The 20673-nt window shown below is 35.3% G+C and overlaps 1 protein-coding gene across 1 annotated transcript in view; it reads left to right on the top strand.

The window, feature by feature from the left end:
* The window catches only part of UBR3 (ubiquitin protein ligase E3 component n-recognin 3), a 120285-nt gene that overhangs the window by 36560 nt on the left and 63052 nt on the right, over positions 1–20673 (top strand). The window contains exons 9-23 of the mRNA XM_082055473.1: positions 814–993; positions 1752–1885; positions 3783–3869; positions 4434–4499; positions 4588–4677; positions 5504–5632; positions 5717–5769; positions 6371–6504; positions 6973–7058; positions 8441–8582; positions 11767–11863; positions 12792–12933; positions 16322–16426; positions 17325–17498; positions 19244–19704. Of these exons, the coding sequence (XP_081911599.1) occupies positions 814–993; positions 1752–1885; positions 3783–3869; positions 4434–4499; positions 4588–4677; positions 5504–5632; positions 5717–5769; positions 6371–6504; positions 6973–7058; positions 8441–8582; positions 11767–11863; positions 12792–12933; positions 16322–16426; positions 17325–17498; positions 19244–19704 (2080 nt within the window). The remainder of the gene's footprint in view (positions 1–813; positions 994–1751; positions 1886–3782; positions 3870–4433; positions 4500–4587; positions 4678–5503; positions 5633–5716; positions 5770–6370; positions 6505–6972; positions 7059–8440; positions 8583–11766; positions 11864–12791; positions 12934–16321; positions 16427–17324; positions 17499–19243; positions 19705–20673) is intronic.

The following is a 20673-nucleotide window of genomic DNA, read 5'->3' as shown; positions in this document are numbered from 1 at the left end:
GTCATCAGATGCAAATTTTCTTTCTCTGTTTGTTTGAAATAGAATGGTGACTGACAGATGGGTGCTGGAAGTTACCTCCCTTGGATTGTGAATCCAGGACCAATCCTGTTTCCTTTCTAGTCTTTCTAAGAATCCCTCTTATGAAAATCAAATAAAGAGATATATTTGACAGCTGTAGAGGACGTACTTCTGTGATTCAGGGAGGGACACATCTACCCCTGCCCACTCTGCCCCATTTTTTTTCCTTCCCATTTTTTGGGCACATTCTCCCGCCGTAGTCTCAGGAAGGCTGCATAAACCCCATCTCCGTCTCAGATTCAGAGTGGAAATTCTTTGCTCTCCTTCTCAGACTCAACATGCCAGTTTAGATTTTGATTACCAGATTCCTGTTTGAATGCTGTAAGGTAGCTTACTTGCTGAAGTCTGTCAAATTCAAAATAGATTTCAGATGTTCATAATAGTAATTATTTTGTTTGGTCATTTTATACCTGAAAGTATTCAAAAAAGGTATTTCTGTGATGGTTTTACTAATGCACTGCTTTTCAAAGGTTGCAATACTCTTCAAAGTATGTGTCTCTTTCTGAGTGAGATCTATGTTGATCAGTCCATGATGAGAAAACAGTCTCAGGTGCCACAGAACAACCATTCTTCATTTCTGCAGTTTTCTCTGGGTGTGTCTGATTGCAACATTACAGTAATACCTAATTGTTATTTTTGCATTATCTTGTAACATTATGTAAAAATTACAACAATAAGGGGAAAAAAGTACTACTTTTTTTTTCTTCCCCTTGTTTTTTTCTTTTTTAAATCTAGATGAAGAAAATAGTTTACATGTTGTAGTGAATTGTGGAGAAGCACTACTGAAGAATAATACTTACTGGCCCCTCGTTAGTGATTTTATAAACATACTTTCACACCAAAGTGTGGCAAAGAAATTTTTGGAAGATCACGGTCTTTTGGTAACATGGATGAATTTTGTATCATTCTTTCAAGGTATGTGGCTTTTATAACCGGTCCTAATAGAAGGATGTTAAGACAGCTTAATGTTCGCAGTAGAAAAATCCTTACATTGCTATATTTAATTCATTAGCATTCTCATAAGTCTGTATTCCTGGAAGAGAACCGTATATTCTAGAAAACAGATTTGCAAATGATCTAATGGATCTTGGTCTTGCGTGGACTAGTTAAAGAGCAATTGCATCACACTTGACTGAGATTCATCGTGCCTGAATTCTCAGGATGTGCTTAAAGTACAAATCATAACTTGTGCTCAAGTGTTTTACTGGTGACATTCTACATTTAAATACTGGGTAAATTAATCTGATAAATCTGGATCTTCTTCTAAGTGCTGCTGTGAATAAACTTTTTTATTATTAAAAAAAAAAAAGTGAACTTTTCAGTACTGATAAATGTTCTACCTAGAAAGAGGACCAGATGTTTTCCATCCAAATGTTCTTATTGACTAAGCGAGGTTCAAAGTAGAAGGACTGCAGTCCATGTTAAGGTTGCCTGAACAGCAAAGAATGCAGTTACAAGCCAATCTAGAGCTATTGTTCTTTTCTGCTCTACTTACGTTCAAACTTTGATTCTTGTTCTCATATCTAGCAGCACAATAATGGATAAGATAGGTTGTTATGCTTTGTGGTTTTTTGTCTTAACAGGTTTAACAGAATGTTTAACACTAAAAATACTGCATTCCACTTAGTCCTGGTTAAATATTTGGTTTTATAACTCTGCTTAAATCTTTGAAGGTATGAATTTAAATAAACGTGAATTAAATGAGCATGTGGAATTTGAATCACAGACGTACTATGCTGCCTTTGCTGCTGAGCTGGAAGCCTGTGCCCAGCCAATGTGGGGTCTTCTGTCACACTGCAAAGTTAGGGTAAGACTGACATTTCTGTTGTTATTCTGGAATACCAAATCTGAAAGGTCTGTCATTTTTGTGTTTGAAAAGACTTGGGTTTTGCTGTCTTTCTCTACCAAACACATAAAACTGATCAACTCATATTCTGTGTATAGTGAGTATAGAACTCAAGCTTTTATCTAACTTACTGTCTCTAGAACTGGGATTACAAGTTCACGATGCGTACAGTCATCCATAAGACTGTACATATGGAAAAACTTCCAATCTGATGACGAACTTGATAAATGTCTTTGAGTCATTCTGCCTTTGTTTCATGAGAAGGGAGATGCATAAGTTAGTGGTTCTAATGTTGATCGTGTCTGCAAACAGACACTTCATTATGAAGGGGATGGAGTAATTTATGGGTTTGTGTTGTTCTGCTAACAACCTGAGGTGAAAGTCTCTGAAGTTCTGACGTCTCATAGTCTCCTAACTAGAGCAAAGAGTTGTTACTATTTGTTAGACTGTAAGTTACATCAAGTTATAGTGAAAATTGAATCCATCAGCTTATTGAAATACTGAACATGTGGAAAAACTTACTTGTTATTTTTATGAAATAAATACTTAACTTTGAAATTAGCTTGTTAAGTTATGTAGTAGCATCCATGGGACAGTATTACTTGAATTGAACTGTGCAGTTAAAAAATGTGTGTGAGCACACCATGCAATTTTAAACCAGTTTCAATCAGGCAGTTGCAAAAGCCTTTCCATGTTGTAAGTTATACTGATAAATTATGAATATATCAGTTTATGAGTCTAAATTATCTTTTGAAAACTGAATTGCAACTTGCCTTTTTGAAGTATTCCTTTTTATCTTGGGCATGGGAAGGGTCTGCCTTTTGTTTAAGGCCTGTATGATTCCTTGCTCTGCCTGTCAGCTTGTCAGTCACGTATTCACCCCCATGTTTGAACCCTTTGGTCATTCTCAATAAATCTGAAAGTGTTTTAGAAATTTCATAGCGTAACTGTTGTAGTTGTTTAATGAAAGCTGAAGGGTGGGCAGAGATTCCAGCTCGCATCCCACAGGAGAGGGAGAGCTGCTGGAGCCTGTGTGGGTGGAGCAGCAGGATGGGAACGTGGCTGTTGTGTTTCCTGAGGAGAAAAGGTGTTGGATGGAGCCTGTCAGCACTTGCACAGCCTCTGGCTGGCCTAAGCCCTGCTGGCTTTCACACCAGAAGTGTGTCAGAGTTATCCTAAGACTGTGAGGCGGGACTGGAGTCTGTGTTTGGAAGGGAAAATTAAAGGAAAAGTTCATGATGAAACGAGGCTTTGTGACTTCCACTGATCATAGAGCAATTTTGTTTGGCTTCCCTTCTGCTTTCCCTTCTTGCACATCACCACTTCACTTCTGGAGGACAATGTACAGCTCTAGTCTTGAAAGATGTGATTTAATCTAAAATATATTATAGTTTTAGGGCATTGTTGCAGAGTTACACAAACATAACAAGGTTTGCTTATGGGTAAAATCTATGCAGTATTGTGTTATTGTTGCATTTCAGATGCATTGTGTTAGTCAACTGTAAGGACCTTTTAGTAGATAAAACTTAGAGGACATTAGCCATTCCCTTTGGTTGCATGGAAATACTTTGTTTTTATGATTACATCTATAATTCTTTTGCAAAAATAAATGGATAAATTATACTGTGGGGTCTAGGAGCAGCTGTCCATTCTGAAGTTGCCTTAATTCTCACCATTGAAATGATCATCTTTTAGAGTAACAATGAAGCCATCTTAATACTCACTAATTTCCATGTGATGAGGGCATAAATCATGTATTGTAAAAATATTATTGAAATATTTATTTCTAGTAGGAAAACAGCGCCACTTACTTAAAACTGCTTTGGCTCGTGTAGTACACTGGTTCCTCTTATTGCAGGAAACGCAGGAATACACACGAAATGTTGTCAGATACTGCCTTGAAGCACTGCAGGACTGGTTTGATGCTATCAACTTTGTAGATGAGGTAAATATCCTTAGTGAACTTAGGCAAAGTATTGTGAAAATCTGATAAAACTTAAAAGGTGATACACTACTTCTCCCTCACCCACCCTTAATTGAAAAAAAAGGATTGCCTTGCTGAAATTAGAGTTTCTAGTTAATAGTTGCAATGTTATGTCCTAGGATCCTTTATTTGTAGAGTCTTGGTGGTTTAGATTTGCTGGTAAGCTGTGTGAGTGTTAAAAGCAGTGCTAGTGTTCTGCTGTATGAAGAGCTGAAGCAATGGCAAAACAGAAGTGCTCCTCTGATACAGTAGTAGTGGAGCCTGCTTTGCCACCTTAGCAATCAGTACTCCCAATCCAGAGTGTCATTATCTACTGGGGGCTTATTAAGAGATTCACAGCAGCTGTCTGAATATGGGAAATTTCTGAATCCTCAGAAAGTCCAGGGGAATTAAGTAATAGTAGGTTAGTGGAAAGTCCACTAAATGAAGACATGCAAGATACTGTTCTTGGTGGTTGTGATGAAGACACGTGTAGGTTTGCTTTTTTTAATATATGATATTAAAATATCTTTGTTTCACTTTCAGCCAGCTCCTAACCAAGTTACTTTTCATTTGCCACTGCACCGTTACTTTGCCATGTTTTTGAGTAAGGTAAGCACATGTTTTAGTCACACAGAAGATGGATACTCACCGTTGAGTGTGATTGTTCTGTACACCATGTGCTTGCTTTTGTTTCTAGGCTGTCAAGTGCCAAGAGCTAGATCTGGACACTATCTTGCCAGATCAGGAGATGCTGATGAAACTAATGATTCACCCACTTCAGATTCAGGTACGGGCAGACTTCTGACTTCGATGCAGATATAAAGATATTCAACAAGTAGTTGTTCTCCGGTTCATTTAATCCCAGTTATTTAAATCTATTTCAAAGTATTTAACAAAGTGGCGTGTGTCTTAATTGTGGAATATCAAAATAAGCAATATGTGACAATAATAACTAGAATATATTTAGTAGGTAGGATAAATTATCTCTTTTTATTTTTTTCCTTCCTATTTCCAAAATTAAATATGAGGGATTAGTTATCATACTCTGAGAAGTATAATAATAATATTCACTGTAGCACTTTCAAAAGGGTAGGAAGAACAAACCTTTTGAAGACCTGGAATTGCATGTTCATGGAATTGCTACCAATGGAGCACAAGTTGAGAAGCAACTTGAATTTTGAAATTTCATATTTTAAATGGAGAGTGACTTCAAGAATGGATGCATTCTGCAACATTTTTTTGAAATTTACAAATTTATATTTATTTGTATGTAGGTGGTAGCAAGCAATATTTGTAATCACTGCTTTTATATCTAACTTCTTTTTAACCATGATGCCTTCATCTTTGGAGTACTTTCAAGATTTTAACAAGTAAATTAATAACTTCATTGGCTTTGATCACTTTCGTTGTCTGAAATGTGTTCTCATATGAGAGTATGGTATCTGTTTAATAAACTTGCAGTGTTTTCTTTTCATTCTTCACTCCCCAGAAGAAAATAAGTATAAAAAAGTATGCTTTTATATAAAGATGTAGATCTGCTAACACTGAGCTGAATAGCTGAATATCCCCAAAATGTTTGTAAATGTTTATTTCGTTTTACTTTCCTTGAACAGGCAAGTCTTTCTGAAATTCACAGCAACATGTGGGTTAGAAATGGTTTACAAATTAAAGGACAGGCCATGACTTATGTGCAGTCTCATTTCTGCAATTCGATGATAGATCCTGACATTTATCTGCTGCAAGTAAGTTATGTTTTCTGAGAAGCCAAGCCAATGCTTGTTTACAAACGAACTACTGAATAAAATAAATTTATTCTCTCTCCGCAGGTCTGTGCCTCTAGGCTGGACCCAGATTATTTTATTTCGTCTGTTTTTGAAAGGTAAGGTTAAAAGATGAATGCTCTTCTTCAGTGTTGTGCTAAATGTTGACTAATTTATGCTATGTGAGACAAAAGATGCGTATTTGATACACATCTTCTGTTGTTCAACTCTGCCTTGCCAAAACTAACACTTGCCTAAGGGCTCTACTGAAGGCGGTATACTCTTCATTTAATACACAATTGGCTTTTGATTTACAGTTCAGTGGTGAAGCTTCAGACATTTGTTTTCTGAGCATCTTTAGGGCTTTTTAAGTTTTACATATGTTTGTATACAAGCTTTCAGGATATGCTAGCCTAAACAAGTAGATCAATAGAGCTGGAACAGAAAGGATGCTTCTGCTTTTCAGAATAGAATAAAATCAGGCTTTGAAAACAGATTATGTTTATAAATGTAAAGTGTTTTCATATAGGACATCCACAGATAGTTAAATAAAAATCCAAGTTTAAAAACAAGAGGGTTTGCATATTATTGCATTATATGCATTTCACTTTGTATTCATTTTGGGTTGTTGTGAATTGTATTCTGAGTTTATCAGTACATTTCACATTGGTGTTTTAATGTTGGACAATGATGTTTCTGACTTTACTCTTTGCTATGTAGATTTAAGGTGGTAGATCTATTAACAATGGCATCGCAGCATCAAAATACAGTTCTTGATTCAGAGCATGAAAGGTCCATGTTGGAAGGAGCTTTAACATTTTTGGTCCTTCTATTAAGTCTTCGTTTACATTTAGGTAAGAATCACTGCTTTAGAAATACTTGTATGTAAATAACACGCCTGTTCATTTATATTCAACATTTAGTAGCTACCATTAAAATGATTAGCTATATAGTAACTTAAAGCATTCAACACTTGGCTTCATTTTTGCCAGTTACTGAATTTTAATCCCTTATGAATTAGAAATAGACATAATACATAAAAATGGAGAAAAATAGATTTAATAGAAATGAGTGATTTATGTGTGTGATCACATGAAGATACTTTTTCAGAAAGACAGCAGTTTTAGTTTGTATTTTCTGACTGGGGTTGTGTCTCTTACAACATTTGTGTCCCCACCCCTCTTTTTTGTTGTATTTTTATAGCACTGTATCATTACTTAATGTTTGTATCAAGTTTAACTTGCATTTAATGCCAAATGTATGCTGAATGCGTGTTTTAAAATCATTCTATTTTAATGGCTTTTAAAATTTTATTGTTCTAGGAATGACAGATGATGAGATCCTCAGAGCAGAGATGGTAGCCCAACTCTGTATGAATGACAGGACACACAGTTCATTACTGGATCTCATATCCTTGGAATATATTAACTAATGTGCATGAATGAGACTGACAGGTACCTAGATAGTAGTGGGATTTTGGAGCTTGAACATGTTTTCAGTGTACATAATTATAACAAATTGTGTAAAGGTGTGTTTGTATATACTTACCAGCAAAGGCATTTGCTCCAGCTTTGGTTATTCTTACAAAATACACGATAATTTGTAATAGTTTGAAGTTTGCCCTTTTTAAAATTATTTTTTTTAACACTACAAAAGTCTTTGAGGTGTGAGGTGAAAAGTCTGTTTTCAAATGACATTGTAGAAAGTTTAACCAAGCTTCACCTTGATCTAGATTTGAGCCTTTGATTATTGCTAATTTTATGGCAGTATTAAAAAGAAGCCACTCTACATTATATTGGCTTGTTGTATCAATAGTTGAAAATACAAATAATAGCGATTCTGAATGCTGCTTTGAAATTAGAGTGAAATGGATGTGTTATGGGGGAAAGTGTCTTACCTGAAGAAGAGCAAACTTTAGGAAGTCATTCTGTGCAGTGGTGCAATTCGTGTCCGGTACCTAACAGCTGAATACAAATACGCATGTTTTACTGCTGTCAGTGTATTGGGCTGTGTAGGCAAATGAAATAGCTTGTGGTGATTGACCAAAAGAGCTTGCAGTCCAGGGATGGTAGGCATTGAGCAAAAATGTTAGAATTTATAAAGATAGGAAAGGAGTGGATTGAGAGTTACAAATACTTAATAAGAATTATTAATTACGATATGACATAATAATTCAATCACTTAAGTATGTAAAATTAGCAAATCGCTCAAAGCACTTCACTTAAGTGAATCACTTAACTGTGTAAAATAAGTGAATAATTTGTACAAGCAATTACTTATCAGTAAGCAGGAATTTCCTCATTTGTATTTGCTGCTTGTGATTTGGGATAATGTCAGTAGATCAATTAAGTATTGCTACCAAAAATGAGAAATAGCCAATCCAAGATGGAGAATTACTTACTGTGTTTATGGATCCCAAGCTATTTACTTGCTTTTTCTGCGCTTAGCTGTAAATGCAAAATACTCTTGCCATGAACAGAGCCAAAGTGTTAGTCAATAAAGGCAAGTACAAAAACTTTATATACACTACAGATAGTAGATTTTATTTCTCATTTAATCCTTAACTCTTGAGCCAAGCATATGGACATTGGCTTGCTTTAAAATGTTTGATGTCCTGGCTAGAAGGTTTTGATTCACTTCAGAAATAGTTATTGTTCCAAAGCAGCTGGAGCATACAGACCTCTGGTGGTAAACACAGAGCACTGCTGAAATGTAGCCTCTGAAATGAGTGGGAAGTAAAATGCTGTCCTCCAACTAAGTTAACTTTGTTTTCCTTAACACAAACTTTACATTCCAGAAAACCCCAACCCTAAAAGTGGTATTATTCCAGGAAGCTTAAGCTTTGAATCAGTCTTGTCAGCAGTTGCTGATTTTAAAGCTCCTGTTTTTGAACCTGGAGGTTCCATGCAACAAGGAATGTATACACCTAAAGGTACAGTAATTGATGTCATCTTATACTCAGTGGTAAGATGCTTAACTTAAGGTTGTTTATTCATTTGTTTTTTTTTTTTTCTTTTTAAAAAAATCAACCAAACAAAAGCTAAACACACACCAAAAACCAAGCCACCAAACAATGATAAATCTACCCCACAAAACAAACAAAATCATCTCCATGAAAACCCCACAAAGCTTGTTTGACTTGTTCATTATTGCCTATTGCTTATTTGTTAATAGTCTTTAATAAATTCATTTTGATCTGGAGTGAAAATGAGCTTCTCTGTTAATCAGTTATCCTTAGAAAGCAAGGGAAAAATGGAGAACTGAAAAAATACGTCACTGATCTGCATACTTAATCATTTGTGTGATTTTTTTTTTTTTTTAAATGATGTACTTTCAGTAGAGTTTAGAACTGTTTGCATTAGTGAGGTGTCACTTGTGAAGACATTTTCCACGTCTTGATTATTAAAGATATCATGATACGTAATTCTTTCTTTTATGTTGATTAACTGTCTTAGTAGCCTGTAACATTTTACCCAGTCAATAGCGAGGGTCTAGAACAAAGTTCAGACTAGACGGGTTACAGAATATTGTTCTAAAATTCTACAATGCATACAGAGCAAAAATGATAGATTTCTTCCCCTGACCAGCTTGTCATCTAAATTTGGCTCAGCATGGTGTTGGTATATCAAAGGAGAGGAGGAATTTGAGAACTCAGTGTTCCATTGCTGTTTCCTGTCACTGAGCAGATAAGCCTGTAGGAATCTGAAAGCTGGTTGTGCTTCAGCTCATGGCAAAGCTGAAGAGGGATTAAGTCCTGCCTCCTGTGTGTACCTCCCTTGAGAACTGGCGGAGTTGGGGTCTGACAACTTTGAAACCATTTGGTTTGTAGGCTGTGTTCTATCATGGATTTCTCTGTTGTTGTTAATGTAGAAACTAATACTGTACTGACTTGTTTGCCAGTTTTTGTACTGGGAGGTTGATTAGTCAGTGAAGCTCTTACTTTTAAACAAATGAACAACCAGCGAAGCAATTTTGTGAAACCAGAGTTTTGGGAATTGATCTGTTCTTGTTCCTTGATGTGTAATTAGGCAGCTTAACACCTGTGTATTTCAATAACTTTATTTTAATGTTTTCTAAACTGCATTTTCTTAAGTCATGTCTGGTTTCTGGAACTTGTGACACTCTGGTCTTTTTTCATAACACAGTGTGAAGATAATTTTAATTATAACACTTTATATTTAGGGAACCTGATGCTAGATTCTAGGATTTTTAGGGTTTTTTTTGGTGTTTGGTTGTGTTTTTTTGACATAGTTTACCTCTGGAATAGATTATTTATCTTAACTTTTTTAAAGTATCTAATCTATAGCAGTGAATACTGAAGTAATTTGTAACACTATGCAGAATTCCTTTTTCTTAAAGTAATAAAAACCTGAAAGAGCTTCTGCAGGAGTAAAAGACAGCATGGTTTTCTTGTATACTTTTAAGTGTCTATAATCCATATAGGTTCTCCAAAACGATTGTGATATTCCAGTTGCTCTTAAGAATTGTGGTTTGTGGCCTTTCACAGTTTAAGCAAATCACATAGAGATCTATTCTCCCTAATCCCTTATTTCCCTAAATTTAGGGGAAAAACCACTCTCTACGATTGCAGAAGCCCCAGATTTTGCTTCCATTAAACATCAGTTAAAAGAAAACCAAACCAGCTTCCAAAACCAGGACATGGTTCTTGTCTGTGGATTCGTGTGCTGAAGATGAGCTGTGTGTATTTCTGATGCTCCCTCAGTCATTTTTCCTTATTTTGCATTAACAGTCCAAACAAGCTTGGTCTGTGTTTCAGACTGCAGTAGTAAACTCTGTCCAGAAAACATGAATTTTTCATGAGCTAAGTTTGATCCTCTTTCAAACATAATAGAAACTATGCCAAGCGTTCTCTCAGCAGCTTAGGAGGGTATCTGTAGAACTGTTGACTTAGCAGGGGTTAATAGGTATATAGACCACTCGTGTTGCTGCCTGGGGGAAGGTAGTCTCAAAAGCCTGATAAAGCTGCCTACTGTTGTCTGTGAAAACTTTCTGAAGCATGTTGTAAGCACTTGTGTTGTGTTACGCCTGCTGGTGGAGCTAAAATTCTGTATTCGCTGGTTTTCTTCTTCCTTTGATGGGATCAGTGAATCTGGCCATCGTGTTGCTGTGTTGCAGGAGCTAAACATTTCCAAACAATTCATAGAACGAACAGCTTCCTTTGGCTTTAGGTTGGAAACCTAGAGTGTTTTTTTTTTTTTAATGACTTGTAAATAGGAAAAAAAAATAGAAGTTAAGTGGGATATCTTTACAGTTTGGGCTTTTCTGTTTGTAATTGCTCTGGAAAGCCACTCTGGGTGTTACTTTAGAGTTACTAAATTAAATGAGGATAACTTAACATTTTAATGCCTAAATAATGCATAGATAGATATTAATTATTAAACAAAGGTACGTTTGTAAAGGATTTATCACAAACATTACGTGGTAAGAAACTTGGCCATTTGTGACTGAACAAAAAACGGTGGTGTAGTCATTTGGCTCATTGCACTTAATAGTTAAATATCGCCTACCTGCTAACAGCTCTGCAGACTTCCTGTTTTCCAGAGGGCTTGCACTGAGTGAAAAACAGCTAAAACCTTTTCTTTCCATGTACTTGTAAATTAAAAAGAGCAAACCAAGACGTGTACAGAGAAGGTGTATTTTAGGACTACCTTCATATACTTACAACTGGATAAATACATTAACTTACGTTTAAATTTTTTTTTTTAAACTCAGCATGTGTTACAAGTGTTACTTTATCAGAAATATGTGGTTTTTCTTTTTTATCCCACATTGTGAACTATTATGTAATAGAAAGGAAAGCTAGAAGATGCTTAAATAAAGCTTGTTGATAGAAAAGATCTATTGCCTTATTTGATTTTTAATTTGTTGTTTTGGAGCTAAGAAAAATATTTTTGCTGAAATTTTTATATCTTGATAAGTAGTCATAATTATTATTGTAGTAAGTATTATTAGTAAGAATTAGCAAAAATTACTGTACTTTTCTGAAAAAAAAATCTAATAGAAAATTATGTAATTAAGGGTAGTTAAGGATAATCCAGAACAAGTTGTAAGGTCTATAAAGAGAATTTTAACATGTGACTTCTTTAAAACAACAGCTGAAGTCTGGGATAAGGAATTTGACCCCGTCATGGTAATACTTCGAACGGTTTACCGTAGAGATGTGCAGTCTGCAATGGATAGATATACAGCATTGTAAGTTGGATCATTTTTGGAAATGTAATATAGTATGGTTGCTCATAGCAGAATATATTTTTTTGTTTTCCCTGTCTGGTAATGCTAATAGTGTTATTTGTGTTTTCAGGCCCCATATTTGTCATTGAGGAAATAGGTTACAAGTTTAAAGGCAGAATCAGGGTTTTGGTTAGCTTAGTCTGTTACTATTCCATAAATGTTTAAAAATAAATCTGGAGTGCCACAGACAAAGTAGTGGATGTCATCACAGCTAAAAATACTTAACCAAATTACTTGAAGAAAGCAGCCATATCTACTTTTATTTTACACTTAGGTACATGATGCACAGTACCGTGTTCTGTGTTTTGAAATTATTTTGAAGACAGTGTGGGTTTTTTTCTATGTATTCACCTATGACAGAAAACACAAGTGAATGAAATTTCTGATTTAAATACAGGAAAAACACTGTGGCACCCTCTTAAGTTCTAAGAAACAAGATGATTTGGTCTTAACACTGTCCCTTAACATTCCATCCATGTCTAGTGTTTCCTAGCGTTGCCTGTAATCCATTCCTACAGATGTGACATTTCTGTGTTGGATATCTGACTAATGTGGATTTGGGTGGAGTGAAAAGTTTTTCATCTCTGTGTGATTCTTAAAATGAAATTCAATTCTTAAATTCATAGCTTAATTTCATAACAGTAATTAAAAATCCATTTCACTTTACAAGTAAAGGTCATTTAAATCAGCGGTAATCCACAGAAAAATAAGACTGGATTCAGCTTGTGTATGCATTTTTGGAATGCTGCTTAAATATATTAAATGGCATAGAAATGCTCATCAATGTTGAAGTTGATCTAAATAAAAAGAATGCGGGATAGGTTTATATAGCAGCGGCAGGTGTTTATGTTACTGCAGTGTTTAACAGAAGTCTCATCTGTTTCAACAGTTTAAAGCAAAGTGGTAAATTCCCTGGGAACCCGTGGCCTCCTTATAAGAAGAGAACACCACTACATCCAAGTTACAAAGGTCTCATAAAGCTTTTGCACTGTAAAACCCTGCACATTGTGCTTTTCACACTTCTTTACAAGGTACAGTCATAATTCTCATTAAATTCAGTATTTTATTTCCACTTTTTTAGAACAGGAGTTCTTATAAGCATGATTTTTGAATAGGTTATTTACAGTAGTCAGGTTCTAATTTATATAATTTTTTGTTTGATTTCTAAGTATAGTATGAGGTTTTTCTACCACTTTCATCTTTTTTGAAGACTACATTCATCAGAAAAAGAGACTTTGAATCTTTGTCTTTGTTCTTGGAATAGTGCTTTCAAACCAGCATGCTGCAGAGGCAGATGAGGGACTATAAAAAGTGGTTTGATTGAGTAGTGCTTTTCCTGGGCATGCTCTCCTTTTCTACTTTTTAAAGTGCTCCCAGCTCCCCTAAAGTTTTGTTTCACTGTGAAACACCTGTTGTTAAGTATCGTAATAACTGTGATATTCACAAAGAACCAGGCTTATTCCCATGAAGTTGTATCAGCTGATTTCTTTCTCTAATGAAGTATCATATAAGTTGTCAGTGTATCATTAAGATGAGTGAAGATTTTATCTGAATTCATTCAATAGATGTCATCCTTATGATAGAAAAGGACTCTTTCTAAAAAGCTTCATATTGCTTACAAATTAATGACTTCAGTAAACTATAGGTTTTGCTATGTAATCAGTGCAATTTTAAAAATCTAGTTAAACAATATAAAATACAAAAAAATTTCTGTTTTACTACTAATTCTTCCTTACCCGTAATAGAATGAGACATGTTATGGTGAAGACTGAATTTAATATGCAGAAACTATTGAATGAAATTTTTGGAAGCTCAGTAGTACAACATCTTGACTTGGTTGGTCAAGGTTTTCTGTTGTCAGACGTCTAGTTCCTTATCTTGCCAAAACATAACCAATGGCTGACATTTATCATGCTGAATGCCTGTTCTGGCGTGAGTTTCCAGGACGGAAGGACAAAATACGTCCCCTTTTCCCACGTTTTAAAGGTTCTTTTATCAAGATTCTGGACCTGAATTTAGCCAAACTGTAGACATTGCATAGTCACATTATTTGCGTGTTCAGTGGCTGTTTGTTTTATTCTGTTAACTGTTGAAGTCCAAAGCAAGTCAGCCCCACACCAGAGCCGATAGAACTTTGTCCAGAGAGCAGTACCTTGTTTCTCAGGGATTTCCGTGATCTTGGCCAGAGAAGCTGCTGTGTGCAGTATGTTTAACCCTGCTCACCCCCGGCCTGCTGCAGGGGCTGGGATGCCTGAGCGCTGCAGAGTGAAGAACAAGGCTGAGATGCGGCAGTATGATATGTAGCAGAGGCTGGGGAAGGAGCATATCCAGAGAAAGTTCTGGACAGGAGACTTATAGGAAGGCTGCTGAAGGAAAGTGGACCTTGACATTATGTATAAGGTGAAATAATATGTCAACATGGAAGAAAAATGGAGAAGGAATGCATCATCTTTTACCGTCTTGCTCATTGTTTAGGTTTTTTGGTGTTTTTTTCTGTTTGTTTTTTGGTTTTTTTGGCCATTCTTTCTCTTATTCCATGAAGAAGCTTCATCTTGAGAATCTTAAAATTTCTGGGTTGCTCTTTTAGCTGGAATGCTGAATACATTTCTACGAGATTTATGGATGGTAGAAATCATTTAGTGATTTCCATGGGTTGGCTTAAATTATATTTTGTCTATTTGTGAAATTTTGCCAATTTATGACAGCTTTTATACCTCTTGACTTGTGGGACTGCCTACAGAAGAACAGTAAACTACATTTGACAATTTGACTTTTCAGAATTGTTAGTCAACATGGCATTTGATTCTCACTGGTGTATCTGCACATATTTTTCATATTAATGTAATACTGAATGGCTCTTTTAATTAAATCATCTCCATAATCTCAGATTTTATTTGATATGTTCAAATTGGCTGCTCAAACATAATTTAGAAAAGCTGTTGTAAAACAGTATTTGTTTTAACAACTTTTATCCCTCTCTTTCTAATGGGTGTTATCTACATAGGAAATTTGGCCTGTTCAAAACCAAATTGTAGTTAAAACTTTACTAGGCTACACTCTAAAACTATTCATTTCTAAAGTAACCTGTCTACAGTGAAATTTTAAACATATTTTCTCATCCATTTTTTTTGTAACTTGTAATTTCATGCTGTTTTCTCCCCTCTAATTCAGAATACTCTCAAGAGGATAGTTGTCCTGCTTTTTAATTTCAGCAGCACTGGTTCTTCTTCTCAAAGCATTGAAAGCTGTTTTAGAAGCAAGATAGGGGCATTCATTAATTTAAAGATAAGGTTATTTGTTATTTGTAATTAAAAAAGATTATGTGAAGCTGGTTGTGAACTGAATTCACATTAACCCTTCTGGTGTTCCCAGTTATCCAAGTGTCACTTGTAGGACTAGCAGCTCCTGAGGCCTTACAGTGCCTTGTCCCATGAGAAGGAGGGTGCTGGTGCTGGCCAGGTGCAGCTCTGCTTGGAGCTAACAGGAGTGCCATCTGTGCAGCTTTGCCTGGCACTTCAAGTGCTCTTAAGGTAGATCACAGCTTGAACAAGGAACAATTATAAGGGACAGGTTTGTTTGACTGGAAAGAGATGTAAAATGAAATTTTACTCTTGTGCTGATGCTCAAAAGTTAGTTTTTTCTAAACATCAAAAATAATTTTTAATCCACTTTAAAAAAAAAAAAAATTATTTATATATATATATATATATATAAAAACCCTGAAGAGTCCAGAGTGTACACAGTGTATTACCCAGAACACTCTTTCTGTATGTTTAGATATATTGAAGTCTTAATAGGCTGAATGGAATAATGATTTCCTGTCTTCTAAATACAGCACTCCTGTTGATCCATCACATCCAAAATCATATGTCTTATTTTCTACTAGTGTACCATTACTGTTATTGCAGACCTATATTAATGTTATTACTCTTACTATTCTTGACCTACTTGGAACATTTTTTTTTTATCCTATAGCATAATCACTAATCAGGTATTTTGTTGGACCAATCAGTCATTAACATGAGTGAAATTTAAAATATCTTGCTGATGTTTAAGAGTAGATATTCCAGGAACTTGAGCAGACAATTCACTGCTCTTGAAAATAATTTTTCTTAACTGTATTTTTATGCATATGACAGGAGTTTGAAAGTATTACTATGCAACAATCAAAAGTAATTAAAATGCTAAAATCGATGCTCAGTGTCTACAAAAATTCACTAGGGTAACAAGTGTTGTTATGGTGTTCTGCCTGATTAGGCTTTTCGTATCTCATGATACAGGTCTTGTGAGCACACTTTTTGGCAGTTGTGGGGGTTTGTTTGAGTTTTTTTGTTCTGTTTGTTTGTTTTTGTAATAGGGATGGTGAGAGTATCAAAGATAAAACCTTTTAAGATATGAATGTCTTGTTTTTCTGCCTAGATTTTAATGGATCATCAGAATTTATCAGAACACGTGCTTTGCATGGTTTTGTATTTAATTGAGCTGGGGTTGGAAAATTCTCCAGAACAAGAGTCAGATGAAGAGGTAAGAACAAAGACTATCTTTTTAATTAAAATGTAAAGTATTTGCTAATTATTCAGTGTTCTTTAAAAAAAGATGTTTATTAAAATGACAATTTTAGCATAGGAATGAGAATAAAATGTGTTTATTTACTTATGCAGGGATCAATTAAGAAAAAAAGAAAGAAAATAAAATACTGTTGTGACGAGGAGTATGGTATCTTGTTATTTTTTTTTCAACAGTTTCTGTATATGTAACCTGACAACACAGATTGGTTGCATCTTTACTACTCTGTAAATTAGTACTTGAAATTGAGTGCAAAAAAAATTAGTGATTGAATCTAAAACTTGCTTAGATTTCTAGGTTTTCAACTGAAACTGTTGTCACTGAGTGCTTTATTGCTAAAGGTCTGTATCTTCTAAAAGATGTGAATTAGCCAAAGTTTTAGCTGTGCTTTTGATGAGAATTCAAACATAAAGCGACATTATTTTCATTATTCCAGGTTCCCTTATGGTATTTGACTTTCATGATTTTCATACTGTTTAACATTGCTTACATGACTAAGGATCTGCCACACTTTTTTCGGAGATTGACTTCTGTATAGTTAGGATTTTTTGTATTAATCTTAGATTGTACAGTTTTGGATTACTGAGTAGTTCCTTTCACTTCTGCTGGGTAGCACTGATTGCATGTACTTGATCATATTCAAATCAAATGTGTAGATTTATGTATTTATCAGACATGTAGTTGTCATGGTAGGCATCAGTCTTATCATAGTATCAGCTTTAGTGAGGTACATACTGTTCATCATATTGTTCCTGTCTCATGGAGAGATGATGGTCTCTGTAATACAGTTATAAAAGCAACATTAATTATTGTAACATGTAAGAGAATGTATACTTTAAAAAAATTATTATTTTAGGAATCTGCAGGTGGACAAGAGCGTTGCCATGACAGTTGGTTTCCTGGTAGTAACTTGGTTTCTAACATGCGTCACTTCATTAACTATGTCCGAGTGAGAGTACCGGAAACTGCTCCAGAGGTGAAGAGGGAACCACCTGCAAGTACGAGTTCTGATGGTTTAGCTGCATCACAAGTATGTACATACAAATGCCAGTCCTTTTTATAGATTAGTTTAAGTTATTGCCCATTTGGCTTTATTGTTGTTAGGATTATTTTTTACTGTTTTTATGAATTTCTTAGGATATTTTTCTTTCCTAAGCGTACTGATAACAGAAATAGAAGTTATTTCAAATTATACTTCCTTCCAAATGACTTATTTAATGACTTTTTTTATCCTCAATCTACCAGAGTTCAAGGCGGAAGAGCCTCCAGAGAGAGGTAGATCTGTGTGCAGTCTGTCCTCCTAAGCAATTAACTAGCAACGTGGCTTTAACTGTGCTTACCTTAACACTCAGTGAAATGTCTAATTTTCCTGAATTTTCTTTTAATTCATATTGCAAGGACTCGTGCTTTTTTTTTTCCTTAGGTAGTAGGCTTTTAAGCAAAGACATGCCCTTACATTTTTAATACATATTTTGAAATAAAAGCTTTCTATCAAATATAAAGTGTCATTGATAGCTTACTGCTTGAGGCTTTGTGTTTAGGCCTGTTTTGTTTTGCCAAGATATTACTAACATTTAATAATGTAGAGTAGTCCTAGCTTTCTTGAATTTAGGTAAGTTTAACCTTACATTGAAAATGCATTTGAAATTATTAGTGGCAAATTTTTGGGGGGTGGGTTAGTGGGTGTTTTTGTTTGTCTTTTTTGGGATTGGGTTTTTTGTTTTGTTTTGTTCTTTGTTTTTTTTGGGTGTGGGGTTGTTTTTTTTTTTGTGAAAACAAAATCAATATGCAAATGGTGGGTTCCTGAAAGATTTATAGCTGGTAGATAATATAATCTCTGTGTCAGGATTGCTTTTGTATACAACACTTGGGAGTATTATATGCCAGATGTAGTGAAATACAATGGATATTCCTATTGCATGTTAATGTTAGCAAAATAGATGAAAATTTCAAGTCAGTAGGCGAGATGAAATAGACTAAAACATAAAGAAGGTAGGGAAGATGATTGTCAGAATACCTTTTTTATATCTGATCTCTGAAGTATTTGATGCCTTTTAGCTGTCCAGCCTTCTGAGAAGGGGAGGGTAAGATGTTCAAGCATTCTGAATTTCACATTCAAAATATTCAATGAACATCTGTTTGCTATGTATTTGGTATATGTGAGTTGCTTCCATGTATCCTTATTTGGGACTGAAAGCAACGGTAGCATAGACTAGATACATTTGAACAGGCTCTGTCATTTATATGCACTCATATGCTCTGAATAGCAAACACTGCTTGTAAATATGGGTATGTGGCTTTTGGATCTCCGCTAATAAATCCACAAAAAGTGGGCAATGCCCATGGGGATGTGTAGGCTCACCTGTGTTCTGCTGTGTGTAAGCACTCAGTAGACTTTAGTAAAGGCATTTAAATGGCAGAAAATATAAAAAATATGAATATTCAAGAAAAAGTAAGGAACTATTACTTGAAGAACAGAATTCCAAGTTTGACTAGGACAAAACAGGTTATTAGCTGTTTCAGTATGGATTATATTTTCATTTTATACTAGGCTGTTGTGCAGCTATGCATGACAGACATGTATAGAAGCATGACATGCAGGCTTAGTATTTTGCTATACCAAATTTCAATAGATTTTTGGAAGGGGAAAGAAAGCTTTAAATGTTCTGTGCTCTTCTCCTTATCTAAAGTATTTTCTGTAGCTATATAAATATGTTTTTTATGCTTGTATTCTCAAAAATTAAATATTATGTTTGTTTGTTTTTTTTCCCCAAGAATTCGGGGACAGCTCAAGTGTTCAGTTTGGTCGCAGAACGTAGAAAGAAATTTCAGGAGATCATCAATCGGAACACCAGCGAGGCAAATCAAGTGGTTCGACCGAAAACATCAATGAAATGGTCAGCACCTGGTGCAACTCCACAGCTAACCACAGCCATTCTAGAAGTCAAGGAAAGCATACTGTCCTTGCTGATTAAATTGCATCACAAACTCTCAGGAAAACAAAACTCTTACTATCCTCCATGGTTGGATGACGTGGATGTTTTAATCCATCCAGAAAGTTCAAGATACTGTCATGGTGATGGAATGACGGCAGTAGAAAGAATTTTATTGAAAGCTGCTTTACAGAGCAGATTGAATAAACGTATAATTGAAGAGATATGCAGAAAGGTGACACCTCCTGTACCACCAAAAAAGATTAGTTCTGCAGAGAAGAAAGCTTTGGATAAAGAAGAAAGGTAACAATAATAAAGGAGCGGTAGAAGGGCAGTATGTGTTGTGCATCTATTGATTCACCTGTCTCTAGGTCTTTGCATGAATTGCTTGTTAAAAGTCTTAATTCTGCAGTTTTCCTCTTTATCCATGTTGCATATACATGGTTTACATGGGTATTAAGGGAGAACATACACCTTGCTAACTTAGGTCTTTAAAATAGAAAACTTTCATAATGACTTTATGTGATACACACACTCACCCTTCATGTTGCTGGGTATGCCACTCATATATACAAAGGTGCAGACTGTATAATTTTTGACGCTCAACCGCGCAACCTCAAGATGAGTTAAAAGATTTTTTTTTTAGTATTGTTATTTGTATTGCCTGGGTTTGTTAGGGAAGAACTGGTTTGTCAGGACAGAGTACTCAGACAAGAGAAGCAAATGAAAGAACCTATTTGTAGTGAAAATATTGATGAGACAGAATGGGGTCTTGAGACCTGATAGGAGAAGGAGAATGCGGATCAAGAATGCAAGTGCCTGGAGAGCACCTTTAAGACAAAGATTGGCATTTAGGGAACTGAATGGCACCAATTGGAAAGAAAGGTTGGCTGGATGGGCCTGTGGCAGAGATTGGCAGCTGGTTAGTGCAAAACACTGAAACATGGCATGTGAAGGGAGGGTTAGAAGGTTGGGGTTTAGAGAGTGGGGTGGTTGGGACGGAGAACTTGCCGTGTTCACTGCAGCGGAGACAGGACACAGGCTGGAGTGGACAAGAATATTCAAGTGCTTGTCTCTTCAGTATTTTGCTGTATTAATGGTTTATGTAACCAGACTATATAATGATGGTTCTAGAAATTTGGATAGAAACATGCAGCCATCTGACTTAGTTGGTGTCAGGATTACCTTTAATAATGCTGATATTATTTGTTTGAAAATAATTTTTTCACTAACTTCTCTCCAATATGTCCAAGATCTATACTTGAAAAATTA

This window comes from Streptopelia decaocto (assembly GCF_964273445.1).
Source record: "Streptopelia decaocto genome assembly, chromosome: 6".
In the NCBI taxonomy this organism is placed as follows: domain Eukaryota; kingdom Metazoa; phylum Chordata; class Aves; order Columbiformes; family Columbidae; genus Streptopelia; species Streptopelia decaocto.
Note: the sequence above shows the minus strand (reverse complement) of the source record. Positions and strands in the feature narration are given on the sequence as shown.